Source organism: Mus caroli, unplaced genomic scaffold (assembly GCF_978045245.1).
Source record: "Mus caroli unplaced genomic scaffold, Mus_caroli_1 scaffold_16, whole genome shotgun sequence".
In the NCBI taxonomy this organism is placed as follows: Eukaryota; Metazoa; Chordata; class Mammalia; order Rodentia; family Muridae; genus Mus; species Mus caroli.
In genome coordinates, this window is record NW_028227271.1 from 64,835,578 (window position 1) to 64,849,607 (window position 14,030).

Genomic DNA, 14,030 nt, shown 5'->3' on the forward strand with positions numbered 1-14,030 from the left:
GAAAGGCAACAGAGTCGAGGGCTGTGCCCACAGAACTCTCCTCCTCAGGCCAATGCCCGTTTGGAGCCATTCACATCATTCTGGAGAGGGTAAGATGACCGTGTCTAGTAAGTGTCTCAAGGCCCAAGGGATTACAAGTACCCAGAACGGGAAGGGTATACTGGGTAGTCAGGACTCCATGGCAGCCTCAGCGACAGCTGCCACTTCTCAAGCCCTTACTTTACCTGCATTGTGCTCAATCTCTCAAACTCAGGTCCTGTGCTTCATCCTTTCAACAGTTAGACACTTACTCCATCCATCAAAATGTTTTATTTCCCCTTGTAGAGGAGAAATCGGGTACACAGCTCATTCAAGGTTAGATATCTAGCAGATAGTTAAGTTCAGATCGCTATTTTAATTTGGGGCAGATATTTTTTTAGCTGACATATGCTTTCTAAGAGTTAGGGGGAATAAAATAGCTATATCCAAGCATTTGGAAGTCTATCTGGTGGTGGAGGATCAGCCCTCTTCTGTGTGTTTCTAGATGACAGTAGGTGTTCCAGAAGCAGAAACCACTGGGGATTGGGGATCATAGGAAGAAGAGTCTAAGAGACTGGAGTGGGATGTGTTCCATGGAAACAAACTCCTTGCCAGGGGGTTCGCCAGCACTTAGCATTCTCAGTGCTTGAGGATGGCATGGATAACCTCAATGACTCCTCGAGTTTCTAGAATTTCATTAGATTCATTCTAGACAAATGTATTATTTTGAACACATAAACTCAAGGCACAGGAACTCATTTGACAGAATAAGACTTTAGCTAGTCCTCAGTTCTGAAGGAGCTAAGAACAAGAAGCCTGTAGACTTCCCGTTCAGTCCTCTCCTCTTCTTGGCTTTGTTGACTATCATAGGGTTGTCTATATATAGGCTCTGAAATCAAGTACTAGATGGGATTCATATGGTCATATGAATTCATAGGGACCCTAGGATCCATATGGTCAAAACCTGCATTTGTCAGATAGCAGAAAACGGAGCCACCACCCTTTTGAGTCTTTCTAGTGCATCTATGAGAAGAGATAGACAGCCTCTTTGGTATCAAGGCAAAATAAAACAGAACGAGATAAAAAAAAAACCTTCACAGGTGAGGTACAGGGGTTGATCCAGCTAAAGTCTACACCTCTAGTCTCCCAGCAGTTGGGGACATATGAGTGACATACAGTAGAAAATGGCTGTGCTTACGGGAACAATACTGGTGGGTGAGAAGGGGAGCTGTTCTGGCCCCTAGACAAAAGGACAGGAAGCTGTCCTCAAAAGGCATAACAGCTATTACAGGTTTGAAGTCTCTCCACTCAGCTTATGAAAATTGTGAACATGAATTTCAGGGTTTTGGAATCTTTGGCCTTCCATGTAGATGTGAGCTATCTTTCTGAAAAGAGCTGAGGAGGACCTTTTTGTAAAGTCTTCAATAAAGAGCCTTTTCTTCAAATGCTTTTGATGTGCTGGGCGGGGGTGGGGGTGGGGGGTGGGGGCGCTGCTGGGAGGAGACTGCCTCAGGGTGAAAGGTGTATGGAACATCCTGAGAAAGCAGCTCCCCAGGAGCCATTTCAGACCGCAAAAGGGATTTGTCCTTACTCATCAATTATCTCATTGTTAAGGCTTTGGAACCAGGGACAAAGGACTGGGGTGTATTTTTTACATATCAAAGCAGACTTGGCCTCCAAGTTCTCCCTGTATTCCCTACCTGGCAGACCATGACCCAACCACGAACTTTCCAGCCCAGGGGATGGACTGCCCTTCTTCCAGAGGCTCTCCCCTTTGGTCTCCCTCCCTTCACCTTCTCTTCTCTTTGTCCACATTCTTTCTCTCTTTCTTTTCCCAGTCCCCCTCTTCTCTCTTCTTAGGCAACTCCCCTGGTCTCAGACTTGGGGGCCATTGAACTTTCTCCTGAGAGCAGCTTCCCAATAAACCTGATTTAATATAATTTTAATCTGACATGCATTGACTCATTCATTGATGGAGAAATAACTTACCAATAAGTAGTTCTCTCTCCCATCAAGTTGGAATTAAAACAAGCTTCGAAGGGCTGTAGTAAAGAGAATGTGGTACTCTTGTTAATGACCTAAAGGTTCCTAGAACCCACATGGGGCAAGCTCACAACTGACTGGGTCCCTACTCCAGGAATCTTGTATTTCTGGTCCTTGAAGGCACCTGCTCTTACATGTATACACAGCACTCAATTAAAAATAAAATAAGTCTTTTTTAAAACCTAGTTTTTCAAATGCCAATTCTTTATTGATTCAGGAATAATCCAGAATGCAGAACCTTTAGTCATGCTGCTGGTTCATTAATCCATCACTTCCCTCCCTCCCTCCCTCCCAGGTACTTTGTAGTGTGTGGAGAAGGGGGTGGTAGAATGAGTTTTCCCCAGACTTAATACCCCCTATTCTCTTTGCTTAAAATATTTTCATCTCTAGCTTACCACTGCTATTACCTTCACGCTATTTGCTTCCTGTTTGCAGACACCAGCTACCCCTAACGCCACTTCATGACATGTTCCCACTAGAGTCTGGAGATTTACATTAGGAAAGTTGTAATTTCATTTGTAATTCTTCCCCCAGGTTGTCTTTGGCAAAATGAAAGTTGCCTTGACAAAACAAACATGGTAGCCATGTTTGTTTTGTTCACTGTTCTGCCTGGAATAATGCCGCTAAATGAAGCAAGGACTAAATTAAATTTGTTAGATATTTATTAAACATTGATGTTTATATGGCAAAAACTGTTCTTAAGACTGGGGAAATAACAAAACCAAAAACCATGCGTGCCCCAGGATGTAAAACCTTGACTCTTCTCTGCTTCCAAGAAGAGGAAGTGAATGCCAGTGGTCAAAGGTGAGCTGAGTGGAGTCACAGGGAGAATGTGAGCCGTAGAGTTTTTGTTTGTTCCCTCATTTTCAGACTAAGGAACTTATGTGCTTGCCTGATGCACTAAGAGGGCAACTGTTCGGTGGTTTTCACACTTTCGAATTTGAAGTTCGAACACGAGTGAGCATTCCTCCCGTACTATTACTCAATAAACATCTCACAAACCAGAAGCGGATGTGTGCTCTCTAGCTTACGCTGCTCATAAACACTAGTGGGCATAGATGGCATCACAAGATGGCCCAGTAGAGACAAACATGGAGAGCACATGATTTTAAGTGTATAGGTAAAGGTCACCTTCAGTGATTGACTTCTTACCTACTCCTGTCATAGCCCAGGCAAGAGCATCATGGCCTTTGTTGCTGCTGTGAAACCTTGGCATCAGAGTCCTCGTTATGTGAAGGCCTTAGCATCCATGACAACCATGCTGCAAGAATTTAGTCAGGAACTGTTCCTGAGAGTGGCAAAAGGGACCAAGATGGATCAGTTTTGAGAACAGTGAAGGGCTTCTCTGGGGGAAAAAAGTTCTCAGACAGCAAGAGAGATATCTTACCAGAGTAGGGGGCATGCTTTGAATAATGAAAAACAGTATCAGACAGATGAAGGCCTGGGGTAGAGAGAACAGTTGGCAATAGGGGAAGTTGCTGTGAGCAAGAATGGAAACACTGAATGTGAATCCCAGCGAGGACTTGATGGAGCTGCTGGACAAGCCCATGGAAACTCTTCTGGGGTTCTCCTGTTTGGAGTTGCATAGGAGGGTGTGGAAACAGTTTCACACACTTACATAGCACAAGCCAGTCTTTGAACAGATTGTTAAGTCAAGCTCCCACATGTGTCTCCCCAATTGGGAATAGCCCCTAGCCCCTCACAAAGCTGAATGGATTCTGCAATAGAAACACATCAGTACAATGATAACTTGACCCAGGGACCAGCGTACCCAGAGTGGTGGCTTGAAAGGCAATGGCCTCAAAGGCTCCTATGTTTGAATGCTTGGTCCCCAGTTAGTGGAACTGTTTGGGAAGAACTAAGAGGCGTGGCCTTGTTCAAGGAGATGTGTCACTGGGAATAGGCTTTGAGGTTTCAAAAGTCCACACTAGGCCAAAAATGTTTTGTTCTCCCCGTCTGTCTACAGATCATAATCTCGCTCTCAGCTATCCAGCACCAAGTGGGCCCACATTCGACTATGGTCTCCACCATGGTGTTACTGAAATAAACCTCTGAAACTGTAAGTCAGCTTCAATGAAATGCTTGCTTCTATAGTTCTCTTGGTCATGATGTCTCTTCACAACAACAGAACAGTAACTACACAGTAACTCTGCTCTCTGTAACCCTCAGGGCAAACTGAGATGTCATTCATTCTATTCATAAAACCTAGAGGCTGCTGAGTCCTTAAACTGCAACTGTTAATGATAAAAGCAGAAATCTTTCTAGACTTTAGATATACATTCTACTAACAGCAATGTGGTAAAACTAGAAACTCATTCCTGTCATAAGGAAGGAAGGGAAGAGGAGCTATTGTCTGGAAATGATAAATAAGCCAATTTATAGGATGAATGGAGGTAGGCTTGGGAATGCAAAGGGAGACATCTCTCAGACAGCACCCTCAACAACATATGTAAAGAAAATGTTTTATTTAAAGTGTTAAATACCATCACCAGAATGAATTTGATTTACATCAGTTGGTGTTTGTTACAGGACTAATCTGCCCTCCCCCCACTCTTCCCCAACTGGAATTCCCTTTACTTGAAAACATTCTATGTACAGGGCAGCAGTGGTCACTGGAGTGCTATTTACATGACTTAACCACAAGTTAAGGTGCAGACATGTGAAAATTAAAAAAAAGTACACCAACTTTTAAATAAATACTGAGTAATGACAAGTATGTACAAATATTCCACAGTCATGTCCTTCTTATTAAAATGAGGAATAATGTGTACAGGAATATGCAGAAAGTCTTATGTGACTGCATCTTAGTGTCAGGAAAATGGTCTACTCTAAGGGCGAGCATAGACACTACAGGTCTATTAAACCAAATTGTTGCTGGTACACAGGTATCTAAATTATTTCAATTAAATTGTGTTCCTTCTTTTCACTCCCTCACTAGATCCATCTTAGGTCTCAGAAAATCAAGACACGGTCTTGGTGTAGTTCATGTTGCACCACGTTAGGAGAAGGCATTTTGAGTGATAGCTCATTTTAACTTTTGCACCATATCAAGCATGACAGTTTTCAATGGTCAGCATTGAATAAAAAGAGAAACAAAGAACATGTGTGTGGTGTGTGTGTGTGTGTGGCCTCCATTTAAACAAATGGAATGTAGATGGATTTCAAAAATTATTGCAAGACGTTAAAATCAATCTCCAAGGATGTGTAATTGAAGCGTGTGTAAGAAACAGAAGGGATGGGTGGCTTATTACATTGACCAGTGACATTTCCTGTTGATTGGGGACCTTGACAGAAATTGGACCTTGCAGTGCTACCCAGTGGTAAGAACTGCCTGTAAACCAAAGGTGGGTTTGACTAAGGGATGTAGATTTTTGGTGATGGCATCAAATAACTATTGACTTTTCCTCGAGTCACCTAAAAATTGGAGCTTTAAAATTGTTGCAAATTTATGTTTACTATATTTCTTTAGAAATATAATTTGTGAAAAATTGAATTTTCCTACAGAAAAATGAATTAATAAACAGCCCCGTGTTTCAGGGCTCCACGTGGTGAGCAGTGTTTCTATTCACATAGTAAATGGAAATCAGCTGAAGAAACCGCTTTACCAAATTAACAAACAAACAAAACCTAAGACCTACAAATAATACTTAACCCCTGTATGACTAATGCTGGTGCTAAAAACAAATTTGTTAGACATTACAATGCCATGTGGTTTGAAATTTTTCTTGTAAACTGAATCTTTAAGGTGAAAAAAATTACCATGCACTGTACAATAAACCGCAAATGTTCAGATATCTTCTTTGTCAAATGCGTGCTGGCTTGCTTTCTGTCCCAAGTCATGTTGCAAAATCCTTCAACATGCTTGAAATAAAGAAAGCTCTCGAGCAGATTGGAGAAATCCATGAATTCAGATGCATCTATGGCTCTGAATCAAATCTGGGATATAAGAGGGTCGGGTCAAAGACTTGTGGTGTTTAGTAAGACTCACTGAGGAGGGGAGAAAGGAAAGAAGAGGTTAAAAGTGGGAGAAGAAAAGTGAGACAGACAAGAGGAAGAAAGATGTGAAAAATTTGCACATATTGAACATCATAAGATCTGTATATTTAACATGGAAATAAATTGAATATATTATACTTATTGTCACATAAAGAGAATTTTAAGTATCTGCTAGAAAGTATTTTCATTTGTACTGTCTGCCAAAACACAGACTCTGATTAAAGAATAAGCACGGTGTGTCTTTGTATCACCCTGTTGCATTCTCTCCCATTGTAAAACCATGCACTAGTGAAATTTATTTTTAAAAATAATATAAATTGTTGAAAATGGCTGATTTTTATTCTTTTTTTTTTTTTGCAAGTTGCAGCCCCGAGAAAATAATTTAAATATTCAGCTAATCTGTGTCCATGCAAAAAAAGTTTCTTTAATTTCATTCAGTACAGTGCAGTCACAGAATTTGGATTTTCAGAGTCCAGTACATCTCGGCATTAGTGAATGACATGCCTGCCTCCCTCCCGGAGCAGCCCCGGCGGCTGCTCTCCCTGTTGGAGCCCCTCCAGGAATGGTGGCTGACTCTGCTCCTGACCACTTCTTTGGTCTCTTGCTTTTCACCTGATGCTTGCTTCCTAGGTCTTTGCTCCTTGGCCTGTAATGTGGCTTAATGGCTGTAGAGCTCCATTTCTGTGGCATAACAGGGCTTTGGGGTCAGATAAATGAAGAAAATTGATAAAAATATAAAGGAGCCATTGAAAAGGGCTGACTGATTCTTTAAGATTAATCCATGGCTTCAGATTGGACCAAAACTCGAGTGTCATTGAACTCCAAACCTGATAGATAGTTCTTCACAGCTCTGCTCTTTCACCTGAGGGCCTTTGCTAGGGCACAATGTGTACGACTTCCTCTGAGAACACAGGACTGCTTTGTATCCCTAGACGTGGGCTCTGTAGACACAACATCAAGCATGCAGTGTTACCAGGGGCTTCCACCTGTGCGTTTTCTTCTGGTTTTTGTATCGCTGGTTGTTGTGACAACAGTTTTATAGTTGCTATGAACGAGAGTAAGAAGGTCCTGTAGAACTTTCCAGAGACGACTGGGAAGCTCTTCTTGTCAGAGGTGCCAAGGTTGGATCTACTAGGGAGGAAGGAGGGAAGAGTTTGAACCATCCAATCACCATGTTGGATAGTTCCAGTTCATCTAAGAGTATCTGGGCCACTCCCATAAAGGATTTATGATCCATACGACCATAATCTCCCCAGACAATGATCTGTTGGCAGAAAATAAAAAAGCAATGTTAATATAGACATGCACATCACAGCAGAGAAGCCAATCATAACTAAGACAGTAAAATGTGCTTAGTTAATAAGCTGCCGTCAAGGGTCAATGTAAGAAGTGGTGTCTGATTAATGGCAGTGCTGCCTTTAATTCCCAGAAGCCAGAGTGACATTAGAAAAACCGCATAATAGTGTAGGGGCAAACTGAACTGGAGTGTAATTCAGGGTCACGTGTCTGTGACCTTGGACTTTCCCTTTAAGGGGAACAGTAACAAGCACAGCTATACAGCACTGGCCACTGCCTTGCAGCTGACAGAGAATTTCAGCCATGACGAAAGGGGAAGAAATTCACAGAAGAGATGCTAGACCTACAGTCTGGCTTCATGGCCATCCCTTTCTGTGTCAGAGGTCAGCTGTGAGCACATACCTGTAACACCTTTCCCTGGGGGCTCTCCTCGAAGGACAAGAGCTGCTGATACAGGGGCTCCAGGGTCTTTCTCGCCACCTTGGTTTTCTTTTTGGCTATGCAGACTCCGTTGTCTAACAGATACACCTTGACATACGGTGCTTGGGAGAAAAGAACAGAGTGAGTGATGAGCATGACTGTGAAGTGCCCAGCGCATAGAGGGCAAGCACAATGGTTTCATCTTCCCTGAAGAGCTTGCAGCACTCAAGCCACTGGCATGCCTTCTACGTCAGAGCCACACTGGACAGTTGTCAGCCATTCAGTATTAAGTATATTGACATAGCCTTTGAGGGTCTTTTTTCTCTCCACAACTCCTTCTTGTATAGATTTAAATGTGAATTAAATAAGGCAAAATGCATCCACTTACAAACAAGACTCAAGAGCAATGTCTTAGTCTTTAAATTACCAATATTTGGATCTCATTAGACATGGTTGAAATCAGGAGGGTTTTTTTTTTTCACTACCCCATAGAGCTCACTTACTATTCAAAGCATTTACTAACTAGTAATGGTGTGAGTCCAAGCAGGGACGGGCTCTGAGGTGATACATTCAGAAGGAGCTTGGAAAGGCAGCTCACTCTAGGAATTCTATGGCTACAACCTTCTATGACAGACGCTGAGACATGACATGAGACATTCTCATGTCTCATGCTGTTCATTATGGTGATGATGCCAACTACTCTCAGAATCTTTACAACGTAATTCTAAAGTGGTACAGTCAGAAGCATAACTTTACTTCAAAATTCCTTTAAGGATTGAGGAGTTGAGAGAGATATGCATAATTATGTCAGTGTGGGCTTTGGGAATAGGGACACTTTCAGAATCCACATCTTTATGTGCTGGATCTCTCATCTCTGCACCAAGCTATGGCTCTGAGCACCTTGAATTATAATGATGCTTGAAACGTGTGGCATCAAGTTATGCCAGAGCCCCTTACATACTGCAGGCCTGAACATTTGTCTTAGAGCAGCCAGCATTCATAGTCTATGGGCCTGTGTAGATCTAGTCTATTTTTATTTTGATTCCAGAACTTGAAGGATGCCTAAGGAAAAAAAATTGAAGCTCTAAGTAAACCAAAGAATAACACAAAACAGCAGCTAACTGAAAACTACACTTGCAGCACACACTGTGACAATGTGACTGACCAAAGGTGGAGGCCTCAGCTGTGCATGTACTTATGCGTTCCCTTCCCAGTCACTCACTTACAGCTCCCTCAGAATGCTGGCAGACAGCTCCACCCCCAAGCACTGCCATAGCAGAGTTCTCTACTCACTGCTTGATTAAGAAGATCTCGGCAAGAAAGGGATCATTTACACCAAACAACACAGACTATGAGAAATAACAGAGACTCTTCTGTTTTACCTGGCAGTGTCTTGGAACCTGGTTTTACCACAAGGCCACGCGCCCGGATGATTTCTACCTCCAGCTGTCCCTTTTTATCCATCATTCCCACCTGAATGTCACCTGGTGGGCACATGGGAAAGAAAAACAGGATGGAGGAAGAATGCTTGTGCCAAAGAACTCTGGGTCAGGCATTCTCCAGATATATTCTTAAGTCTGAAGATGATCAGAAATCATTTCATTTTTACAAATGAAGAAACTGAGAACATTTACTGTTAAAACCTAGGACTCTTTATTCTTGCTGGTAATCTTGTTAAAAGTAGCATGAAATTGAGGGAATATGACTTTCAGTAATCTAAAGGACAGTAAAGTCATGTGACGGAAAGTCTTACCCATTGCAGGAGTAGCCAGGGTCTGGCGTCCCACTAGCTGAGCAGGGCCCAGGCCATCCAGGAAATCACTGAACTGGCTGTCGGAGGCCAGGCGGACCCCAGGGAAGATCAGACTGAAAGCAGAATGACACGTGGGGTTAAATCCTCAGCCTTCCTTGAGTTTTCTGCTGGCCTTGCTGAAGTGGCAAGGCTAAGATGCCACTAATATTCACTGGACCCCAACATCCCACAGCACCTCCCACAGATCTCAGTCCATCTTACACTCTCTAGCCTTCCACGCCTGTCAGCAGAAGCACCCGCTACACCATGAGGGCTTCCGGTTATGTGCCTTCTCTTGCTTCATCTTGGGGGGAGGGGAGATGCTTTCTGTCATGCACGCTTAGTCTACACTGAGCACTTATGTCATGGCATGCTTTGCCATGTTTAATCCTCTTAGCTACACTAAGAGAGTCTACTACTTATCTTTTTATGGCTGAAAAAATCTGTATCATTCTCATCAGCATATAAACAGGCCACCATGCCATCTTACAAAAAAACAAAAAAAACCCCAACCCCTTCATGGATTGCACTCTCCTTCCCAGCCCAAACCCCTTTCATTCCCTGAATCCTTGGAAAAGCCCTCACTTTCTCTCTTCCACAGTGCCTCTATGCTTTAATCTCTGCCAGTTCTGCATTAAACACCACAGTTGCATCTTTTTACCTCATGTCTTTTGGATGTGTCTGAGTTCCCTTGGATGTTTCACCCAACTGAGTGGTGGTGTCTGTGTTGGTGCTGGCCAGCCTAGAGCATCTCTGGCTTAGCCCTCCTCTCTGGACCACACCCTTTCATTCCAACAGTTTAGCTGGCTAACAGGATATCTACTGAGCATAAGGTAACACCACCTTCCAATTGCTCAGCAGTAGGCTCATCTTTATCTATTATGTCTTCTTCAAAGTTTAAATGTTGAAGCCCTAATCCATAGTGTGCCTAGGTTCTAAAAAGGGGCCACAGCATTGATAAACATAAATGAAGGTTAAATGAAGTCACAAGGGGAGGGGGTTGGGAAATAATGAAAGAGGAAGGGACACTGAGAACATGGGGTAAGAAGGTGGCCATGTGTAAAAGAGAACTTCTTGGAATCCAAATCTATTAATTTCTTGATCTTGAACTTTCAGCCTCTAAATTTTGGAAAAACAATATTTTTTAATGTTTAAGCCTATCGTAGTTTATTATGGTTGACCTAACAAATCAATGTTATTTTACTACACACATCCAATGTATCAACAAATCATACTTAGTCTACTGTCAAAAGAGATGCAGAATCTGATCTCACTAATGCTACATTCTGGTCCCTGTCACCATTATGTTTGTGGTACATTACTGTAACACCTACTGAATGGCCCACTCTTGTGCCTCTCAGCAGTAGTGAGTTGATGATATTAAAGGTATGTCATTCCACTCACGGTAAAGTGAAGTTTTCTATGTTATAAAACACAAAAGCATTCAACCTCACCCCACACTGGTTTTCCTCATCTGTCTCACTCCCTCTCCCTTCCATGGGGCCACAAGTTCCTGGTATGGGCAAACTCTTGCTCAGTGCTTGGCTTTGCTTCAGCTTGGAATGTTCTTCTCCAAACATAGCTGCCTTCCGATCATTCTTACATTCCCTCTGTTCCCTTATGGGAAATCCTACCTTCATCCTCTCACTCGTTTGTTTAAAAATGTCATTCTTAGTAAGTCCTGTTATAGTAGTTTAAATACTGTGGCTCAGACTCAGATGAAATGCATGCATTGATCACATAAGTTCTTTATAAAGGTCAACAGGATGGCTTGGTGGGTAAAGGCTCTTGCCACCAAACCTGAAGGTTCAAGATTGATCTCCAAAGGTTCCACGGCCCAAGGTGAGAATGGATCCCAGCAACTTGTTCTCTGATCTGCACATGCACACCACAGCATGAAGGTACTCATTCCTCTTTCTGTCTCTCTCTGTCTCTGTCTCTCTCAGTAAATGTAATAAAAATTAAAAAGAAAGAAAGAAAAGCTAAGGAAGTAAGTGGGTTCATTTGTCCAGGGATGAAGGGACCTGAAGTCAGGTCTTGGGAGGTACTTAGCAGGACCTCCCTCATTTATTTTCCTTGCCTTATTTTATCATCAACATTTATGTTATCTAATTTATTCTATTTTCTTAAAAATTATTTTCCTTATAATTTAATTTCTTGATGAGGTCTCCCTGGTCTCTTGGACTGCATGGAGGTAGGGTTTGCCTGTTTTGTTTGGTGCCAGAGCCCCAGCTCTTCAGCAGAGCCTAGAGTACTGAAAACAACAGACACCTGCCAGCCTTAGTGAGTCACCTTCACATTAGGAGCATTATGTCATCTGCCCAAAAGTATACGTGCCAGAAGCCAAGAAGAGAACTCAGTCTGCTTGTGCTGACTTGGCTCCTGACTCTGAAGCCCACTGTCTTACATTCTGATCTGATTTGCTTGTGTGACTCACACCCCCAACTCCCAGCACACCGTCTGGAAGGCTAAAAGGTAATATTTACTGTATGAGTTTATGAGGATGCATATCATTTCTTCAATATGATGGTAAACATCTGAGATGGAAGTCATGCTTGAATATAAGCCTGCATGTGGATACCATGAAATAGACATTTTTATAGCCCAGGCAATGGCTCATAAAGATCAGAGCTCAGAGCATGTTTATCTTTAATTTTCTTCCAGAAAGACCAAATTTCTTTAGTGCATTGCACAAGTGTGTCTCATGCGGGTGACTGAGCCACTGCCCTGCTAGCCTTTCACTCTTCTGGACTTCCTTGGGGGTTAGCAAATCTATTTCTTTCCCTTCTCCTCAAGTCTCAAAGATTCAGCCTGTTTATATGGCCCTATTTAACTGCAGAAAAACTATTCCTTTCCTTATATAATCATGTTGGAGAAGATATCATTGGGTTATGCAATTAATGGTAAGCCAATATTTCCTATGGTTTGCATCCTTAAGTTGGCTACACGTGTCTGGATGTTGAGCACTCCCATAGAGATGGCAGAGTGGGCCCCAACCTCACCTCATGGTCCTCTCCCTATGGGTGCCCTTTGCACCTCACCTATAGATCACATGCTGTTTGTTAGAGGCAGGACTACCTCGTGCTTGTGAGCCTTTTCAAGTGTCCTACAGCAGTGGATTCAAAGCAACGCTACATAGAAAACGGCTTACCAACTTTTTGTTCCCATTGCCCTTTGAGTGTTGGTTTCACATAAAGATAAACTATATAACTTTCAGTACATAAACTAAATATGAACTAAGAATTCTAGGTTTTTCAATAGCATCTCTTCAACGGATCAAAGATTTTTTTTACGTTAAGAATTGTTTTTATATTACTTTGTGTTTGGGTGTTTTGCCTGCATGTGTGTCTGTGCAGCACGTGCATGCAGTGCCTGAGGAGACCAGAAGATGGCATCTAATCTAGAACTGTAGTTATGACTGGGAGCCCTAATATGGGTAATAAGAATGAAACCCACACTTTGGAAGAGCCTCAGTCAGTGCTGTTAATCTCTAAGCCATGTCTCCAAGCTCCAGACCAAAGATTTAATAAAACTAATCCTGGGGCTGGAGAGATGGCTCAGCAGTTAAGAGCACTGTTTGCTCTTCCAGAGATCCTGAGTTCAATTCCTATAACCACATGTTGGCTCACAACCATCTGTAATGGGATCAATGCCCACTTCTAGTGTCTCTGAAGAGAGGTGACAGTGTACTCAGATACATAAATAAATGAATAAATCTAAAGAAAAAAAAATTTAAACTAATACTGCCCACACGGTGTGGCATGTATGCTCATTGTTTCCGTGGCTTTATTTATTATTTTAAGCTAGGACAAACTATTTTATTTGTAGATAATGTTGAGAGCCTTATCTTAGCATCTTGTCATGGAATAAAGCACTTTATCTCCCCCAAGGTATTTCATTCAGAATAAAAGGCTAGATATGTCAACTGCTCAGTGGAGGGTGGAACAGGTTCACGGAAACAGCTGGGAGGATGGAAATGGGATGTGAGCAGTGTGAGTTAGCACTGTGCGAGCAGACCAAGGGGTGAGAGGCTGGAAATGGGCCGTGAGTGCTGTGAGTTAGCTCTTGTGTGAGCAGACGAGGCCCGGAGGATATGCCAGCAGGGCATGGGTGCAGCCATACTCACTTTCCTTCCGAGCTGTAGCTGTTCATGCTGCCATCCGTGGATTCCCGGCTGGCCTGGCGGGTCATCCAGTTCCGCATCTCCACGGCTAGCCCGGTCTCCGTGCTTCTCTGGACAGTGCTCCGTAGCTTTTTACCTCCTCCTTCTGCCAAGACAGAGATCCAAAGGCATCACAGTTTTGTCACTGCTGGTTACAGAACAGGCCGGGCCTTAAGCACCTGGAGGCTGCAAGTGAGGAGGGCTGCAGACCCACTGTGTTCTTAAGGAGACAGAGGACCGCTATTTAAAACACTCTAAACATCTCGAGAGTAAGCAGCACAAGGTAGCACTGTTTATTTCCTC

At 42.8% G+C, this 14,030-nt stretch overlaps 1 protein-coding gene across 50 annotated transcripts in view; it reads right to left on the reverse strand.

The window, feature by feature from the left end:
- Window positions 1–6,391: 6,391 nt before the first annotated feature.
- The window catches only part of Rims2 (regulating synaptic membrane exocytosis 2), a 522,550-nt gene continuing 514,911 nt past the window's right edge, over window positions 6,392–14,030 (reverse strand). For all 50 annotated transcript variants that reach the window (XM_085831890.1, XM_085831897.1, XM_085831895.1 and 47 more), the window contains 5 exons: window positions 13,692–13,833; window positions 9,527–9,639; window positions 9,156–9,257; window positions 7,756–7,895; window positions 6,392–7,321 (listed from right to left, as the gene is read on the reverse strand). In XM_085831890.1, coding sequence (XP_085688016.1) covers window positions 7,103–7,321; window positions 7,756–7,895; window positions 9,156–9,257; window positions 9,527–9,639; window positions 13,692–13,833 — 716 coding nt within the window. In that variant the 3' untranslated portion in view covers window positions 6,392–7,102. The remainder of the gene's footprint in view (window positions 7,322–7,755; window positions 7,896–9,155; window positions 9,258–9,526; window positions 9,640–13,691; window positions 13,834–14,030) is intronic.